Genomic DNA, 6,256 nt, shown 5'->3' with positions numbered 1-6,256 from the left:
ACACCAAATAGATAAGCTGCCTGCACAGAGAGTTTTTTTTAACTCATAAAATCATTCATACAAAACCCTTCATTTTGACCTTTATACTTAGGTCTTGTGGGAGGAGGGTTTCCCATAGATACATGGCTTAGTACAACTTGGAAGCCCATGGCCCCAGAAGATAAATCCTTTACATTTGAATAGCAAAAATATTACAAGCTGGGCTTTAGAGCAGAAAATAAATAAAAAAAGGCGGGGATTTGACTTGATGTAGTGGTGGCCGCTATCCACCGTTGCTGACTTGCAACACTCCCCCCCTCCTAAACCAAGTCATCCTCGACATGGGGTTGTTGTGGAGTGTGTTAAGCGCTTGGTGTTTCATCTGTCCAATTGAGTGGACATCTTTCTAATCTGCACCTTGCCATAAGCTTAAGGGCCGCTTTGAACTGGGCTTTCTTCTCCTTTTCAATGGCTGATAGTGGGATATTTTGGATCCCACGCTTCAACTCGATCGCTGTATAACTTACATATCTTGCTCTAAGGTCTGCGACTTCAATGTTGAAGATCTTTGAATTATAGGAGAAGAAGCCGGTGTAGAAAGGCTCTTCGAATGTTTGGAGGTAGTAGTTGGGCGAAAACATTAGACGAGCAAAAAATCCATGCAAAATGACTTCATCAGGTTGGCCGGATAGATCATAGTATAGGCCTCTTGTACCCTCCAAAAAACCCAACCAGGGAGTGTCGGTTAACTCCATCTGGTGGTATACCTGTATACAGGTTAGTAGCATCCGACATATTTTCCTTAGCATGCCTGTAGATAGGTCTGGGAGACCTCTGTACATTTCCTCAGCTTCAATCAGTGATCTGATCATATATTCTTCTGTAAGGTAGTCACCTGGCTGAGGAGCTGGCAGTAGTGGATAGTTCATCCAAGTGGGATGCTCCTTCTAAAGGTGCTCAAACTCTTTCCATGTGTATACTCGCGGATAGGGGCAGACTGTAGGACCTTCTTTAATGTATCTAGGTGCATGGATGATGGATAAGAAATTCTGGATGCTTCTTAAGCCATCTCTATCGCCATGTAGGTTCAAGACTTTTCTCCGGCACCTGCTGCTCCTCTGCCGTCCTTTTAAGCTCAGCTAATATACTCTCCTTGAAATCAAGAGATTCAAACTTCATCAGTGGAAAGGGAAGCATGCACACATACCAAGCTTCATTTATCTGCTGGGGATTCAGGTGAGCGACATTTGCAGAGTGTAGTATATGCTGCTCCCAGCTTAGGCTCTTCCAATGATACCTCTCATGGAGGGTCTCCATGCGCTCTCTTAATTGCAGCTCTGCCAATTCATTCAATGTAAGCTCTTTGTCTACTGCTTCAGCTGTAGTAGGCTCTGGCTCTGTAGCAGGTGCAGATATTGGTTCCTCTGGAGGCATCTCTTGCTGTATAGTCCCTTCTGTCTCTAGTGGCCTGGCTTTAGGCCTGGTAGATGTAAGCGCTATATTTGGCCGTGAACTTGAAGCTTTTAAGAGTGCCAACTGTTGCTTTAAATTTGCATTTTCTAGAAGGAGTTGGTCTTTTTGTAGCATAGATTGAGCTACCAACTCTTCTCTCTGGAATGCTTCCATCCTCAGCTTCTTCTTGAGCTCTTCTATCTTTTGATCTTTTTATTGCATAGCTATTTGAGCTGAGGAGGAGGTGGCCTCGGCTGCTGCATAGCCTTTGAGCTTGTCGATGAGTTCACTTTGAAGCTGGACTTGGGCCTTTAAGGAAGTGATGTGATCCGTGCCCAAATCATACATAAATTTGAGTCCACTATACTCATGTCTTGCTTTCTGATGCAGCTCCTTTTCTGCTGTAAATTGAGTATGTAGTTTTCTTAGCTCATCATTAGTGCTGGTTAGCTGTTCTTTCAGTTGAGCTACTTCTTGGAGTGCCTTTTCAAGCTGCAAGCTCTTTGTAGCTGTTTCTTGCTCAAGCTGCCTGGCCTAATGCTTCATTCCTTCGGTCATCATTGTAATCTGAGCAGCAAAGAAGTCCAAGCCTTGACCGAAGGTCTGCATCGACGGTGGGACCACTGCTGGAGGAGTGTGGAATATAAGTGGTATTGTAGCTGTGTCTTCTTATGCCTTTGATGATTCAGCTATTGCTGTGTGAGCTAGACTTTCAGCTTCTTTTTGCTTCTCTAGCATAGCAAGCTTGACAGTTTCTTCCTTTGGAGGCGGAGCCGCTTCATCATCTTCGAGGTTGATAATAATTGGAGCACTCTGGACCTCGGGCTATCCCTCTTCTTCAAGTCCTACATATTGTTGACTTAGTATGTGAGTTCTTGTTACAAAGACAGATACCTTTCTTGCCTCAATTTCTCCACTCAATTGAGTTGAATCTTGCTTTTGCTTCTGAGCTTCATCTTTAGCTATCTCAGGCTCTGTTTGTGTTGCTCGTGCAGGTTGTGCTTCTGAGATGTGTGGCTCTTCAGGTTGTGGAGGAGGAGATGGAGGCTGTTGTTCTGTTACAAGTGGACCTTCATATGCTGCTGAGCCCTCCATTCTTTCCATCCTCTCTTTGGCAAGTCTTTCCTCCTCTTCCTTTAGATATGCTTTGAGAAGGAGGTCCTCTTCGGCCGTGGTGACTGAGGTCTTTTTGACGCGTGGTTCTCGTGGATTCCACTGCTCCTCAAGGTCACCGGCTACTACCCATTGCTTCTTGTATGCTTCTTTTAGGCATTCAAGGCGAGCCTTCTTTTGTAGTGGATCCTCTTGCACTGGAGCTGTGGGAGGTATTTTCCTTTTCCTTGTCATCAATGGGGTGTGTTCCTCTTCCTCTCCCTCAGTCTCCGGCTCTGATGCTTGTGTTGGTTGTGATTTAGAAGAGGTTCCCGCTTGTTCTTCCTCTTCGGAATCACTTTCTGGTTGCGAGGCTTCATGGTGTGTTTCCTCTTCTTCCTCCTCCTCTTCTTGCACTGTCACTAACCTCCTTCTTAATCCTGCCCTCACTGGCTTAGCCTTCGGCTTGGGTGGCTCGTCATCAGAGGAATCAATATCTTGTAACCAATCTTGTTGGGAGGGAGCAGGTGGTAGCTGAGTTGTGGCCCCAATGGCCTCATATGCAATTCTTGTCAGAACTTTGGGGGAACTAAATATTTGACAGGGCCCTTTCTTTGGAGGTGAAGGATATTATAATGAATGAACTGTGGATGATATATATCCATAGGGGCATGTTGTTGGCAAGCCCATGAGAATGTAGTAGCCACTGCATGGTTGGGGGTGGTGAAGCGGGGCGGTCTTTTATCTGTAATATGGAAGAAGTGATGATAAATCTGGGTGGGGAGCCGAGCGCTCTGGCAGATAATGCTATCAAATGTAGCGGCTGAATCCCGCTTTACAAATGTAATAGGCTCTCTTTCATGTCGAGCCCTCATTGACATCCTCGTGTTTGACAGGTTCAGTGCAGTTGCAATAACTTCTTGGCTTATGTGTACTTGGACATTTTCATTGGCCATATTGGTGATATGGGCAATGCCATCTGCTTGAAATGTGTGCAGAAGCTCATAAATCTCTATAAATCTACTCCGCACGGCCCCATTTCAAAATATCTATGCAGATCCACTTTTTCCAAGTCATCTTGGTGCTGGCTGGTGAGCCCGTAGACTTCTCTTGGGGTTAGGGGGACATCCACCAGTTGGTTGTCTAGGGTTCTGAATATTCCCTCATATATGGTTGCACCGTGTGCTTCCAAAAGCTCTGTCTTTAGGTAGGTGGTTGCTTCCTTCATTGTCCTCTTCAGGATAGTATAACGGGGCATCTCTTCTAATTCTTGCTTGATGGACTTTCTTCTGGTTCTCTTGGCTGGAATCTTTCCTTCTTGCATTTTCCCCCTCATGGTAGCCATGGCTGCAATGTGGAAGCTGGTGGCAGGTGGAAACAGGTAGCAATATGCTCTCTCAAGCTCTCTTTCACAAGGACAAGTAGCAAATGAGCTTAGAAATGAGGGCTTGGGGTATACATACCTGGGGCTTAGGATGTGCAAGTGCAACTACCCCCATGGTTAGTCCCAACTCACATGTTAGATGACCTACGGATCGAAATTTTTTTGATTTGGACACCGTATGGCCAAATTCCATCCCTTTTACACTTTGAGCCTTTCAGCTTTAAAAATATGGTTTCCGTCGTTTTCCGCAGCCTGATCTGTGACATTGGAAATCCATTCTGAAAATTCTTGCGGGTTTCCTAATATTAGGAAACATTTCTTGTATCTCAGTTTTATTTTTGGCGGCTTATTACTATTTATTAGAAAATAAAAAGAGAAAAATAGCAAAAAAATAGCAAATCACTCCAAAAACTATCCAAAAAATCACAGAATGTCCCGGATATCTCTTATTTATTTAAGATGGCTAAAAACTAAATTTTGTACATATTTACACACACCTAGGGGTATATATCTGGTAGTTTTTGCTTTTTTACCACTATTCAGGGCAGAAAATGCAAACTTGGTCAAGAAAATTCACAATAAAACACAAAATAAGTCGAAAAACATTTGAATACACTGCCCTATCATCATTTTGGGTCCGCATTTGGAATGCCTCCCCCCTGCCTATCTGGAGTCCTCCTGGACGACATTGTGTCACACTAGTGGTGCTGTGCATGGGTAAAACATTGGTGCCTATGCAAGGCCGTGTAATTAGCCCTATGCATGCATACTCGGTCAATGCATGGAAAAATTAATGTTGTGCAAGATGAGGGTCTTAAGCAGATTGCTTAAGGGCATCTGCTGGCGAGGTTTCCAAGTGGTAGAATGCTTTCAAGAGACTAAGTTTCTCGGACATGGTCAGAACTGGTGGTGGTTTGACCAATGTTGACGTGTTGAGTACCTGTTGATGTTTTTTAGGTTGCCATTGCAACCTGGATGTAGCCGGTTTCGGGTTTGGAATCTTTAGTTTGGGTTGCCATTTATACAAGACGGCAGTTTTGGTGGGCCGTTTAGGAACCCAAACTTGTTTGTAGTGAATAGGACTTTTGGGTTTGATTTGCCTGGGCGGTGGGTGGGCTCGGGTGTACTGTTTGGATTGTCGGAGAGGATGGATGGTTGTGCCTGCTAACTTCTTTACCCAAATGTGGTTGTTGTCAATTCTAGCAGTATCTTTGGGTATCCACAATTGTCGAGTAGCTGTGATTGCCGTGTGGTTGCCTTTTGACAGCGGGGGTTGAGCAACTGTTGGCTTGGGTTGCTTGGGCTGCCAGACCTACTTGGTTTTCTGTATAGGAGTAACGACATTAGCAGGTTTGACTGGAGTCCACCTATATTTGCTGGAAGTTTCGATGTGCTGGGCACTGGTGGTGGCTTCGCTTTCCACACAAGTTGTTGGCTAGGCTTTGGCGGTGGAGATTGTGGATTTGATTGTTTTGGACGCCAAACTTGATATTATGTTGGGCGAGGTAACTGTGGAATTCCGGATTTATGTTGAGGACTTTTTTTGGTGTGAGGAAGTGCAGGTTGTGACACTGGTTCTTCAATGTTGACCTGACATGCAGCATCAGCAGTTTCCTTTGGTTGTGACGGTTGTACAGTTGCTGAAACAGGTGCAGGTGGTGGAGGAAGGAATTTTTGATTGTTTTCTCGTAGTTGCTGATGAGGGACCTCCTCCTCGCTTGCAAACAACACTTTGCTGACCTTTCCCTCTGCTTGAAAGTACATTTGGTTACCTGACCAGTGCAAATAAGCGTTGTATCTCCTTTGCCAAGTTGTACCAATTATGATGGGGGAATAATCATCTTGAACATCGCACACATGAAATTGATGAGTGCACAGTAGGCCATTGATATACAAGGGTATCTCTGCCCAGCCTTTGGTTATGATAATTGCATTATTGAAGACTTCACAACAGCGGAATTCCGGCACTAACTGAACACCTGTCAGCTGTTTAAAGAAACTGTATGTGACGTAGTTGTAATGAGCTCCTGAATCCACTAAGGCATAGGTTGGAACTTTATCCAGGGTCACTTCAATCGGAATGCAAGGATCAACATCCTCATCATCTAGATCAAAAGGAGTAATCTGATACATCCGAGTCCACTTTTTCTTGTTGAATCCCTGTTGCTGCTGCTTTCATTTGAGTTGTCGAAGCCATGCTTCTTCTTGAGCTTCTTCTTTGATAAATTTGGCTGTAGCTTTTCGACAACCAGCTGCATGCACCCTCTCAAGCATTTCTGGAGTTAGCGGGAGATCATATTTCTTTAACCTGCATCCACTAATCCAATTAGGCATCTCCTCTCCCTCTAA

General features: G+C 44.5%; 1 protein-coding gene and 2 pseudogenes across 1 annotated transcript; all 3 read right to left on the bottom strand.

Moving 5' to 3' along the window:
* Positions 1-341: 341 nt before the first annotated feature.
* Positions 342-2,526, bottom strand: LOC147423435 (uncharacterized; annotated as a pseudogene).
* Positions 1,051-2,113, bottom strand: LOC147423436 (uncharacterized). The gene has a single exon (XM_086502360.1). The coding sequence runs from the start codon at positions 1,603-1,605 to the stop codon at positions 1,051-1,053; it is 555 nt and encodes a 184-aa protein (XP_086358486.1). The 5' UTR covers positions 1,606-2,113.
* A 2,748-nt stretch (positions 2,527-5,274) lies between the features above and the next one.
* Positions 5,275-6,040, bottom strand: LOC147423434 (uncharacterized; annotated as a pseudogene).
* Between the last annotated feature and the right edge of the window lie 216 nt (positions 6,041-6,256).

The sequence above is a fragment of the Adiantum capillus-veneris genome, chromosome 26 (genome assembly GCF_014529385.1).
Source record: "Adiantum capillus-veneris isolate H3 chromosome 26, ASM1452938v2, whole genome shotgun sequence".
NCBI lineage: Eukaryota > Viridiplantae > Streptophyta > Polypodiopsida > Polypodiales > Pteridaceae > Adiantum > Adiantum capillus-veneris.
Note: the sequence above shows the minus strand (reverse complement) of the source record. Positions and strands in the feature narration are given on the sequence as shown.

What these genes read in the sequence shown, in the direction of transcription:
- LOC147423436 (XM_086502360.1), bottom strand. Translation starts at nt 1,605, where the DNA reads ATGGAAGCATTCCAGAGAGAAGAGTTGGTAGCTCAATCTATGCTACAA.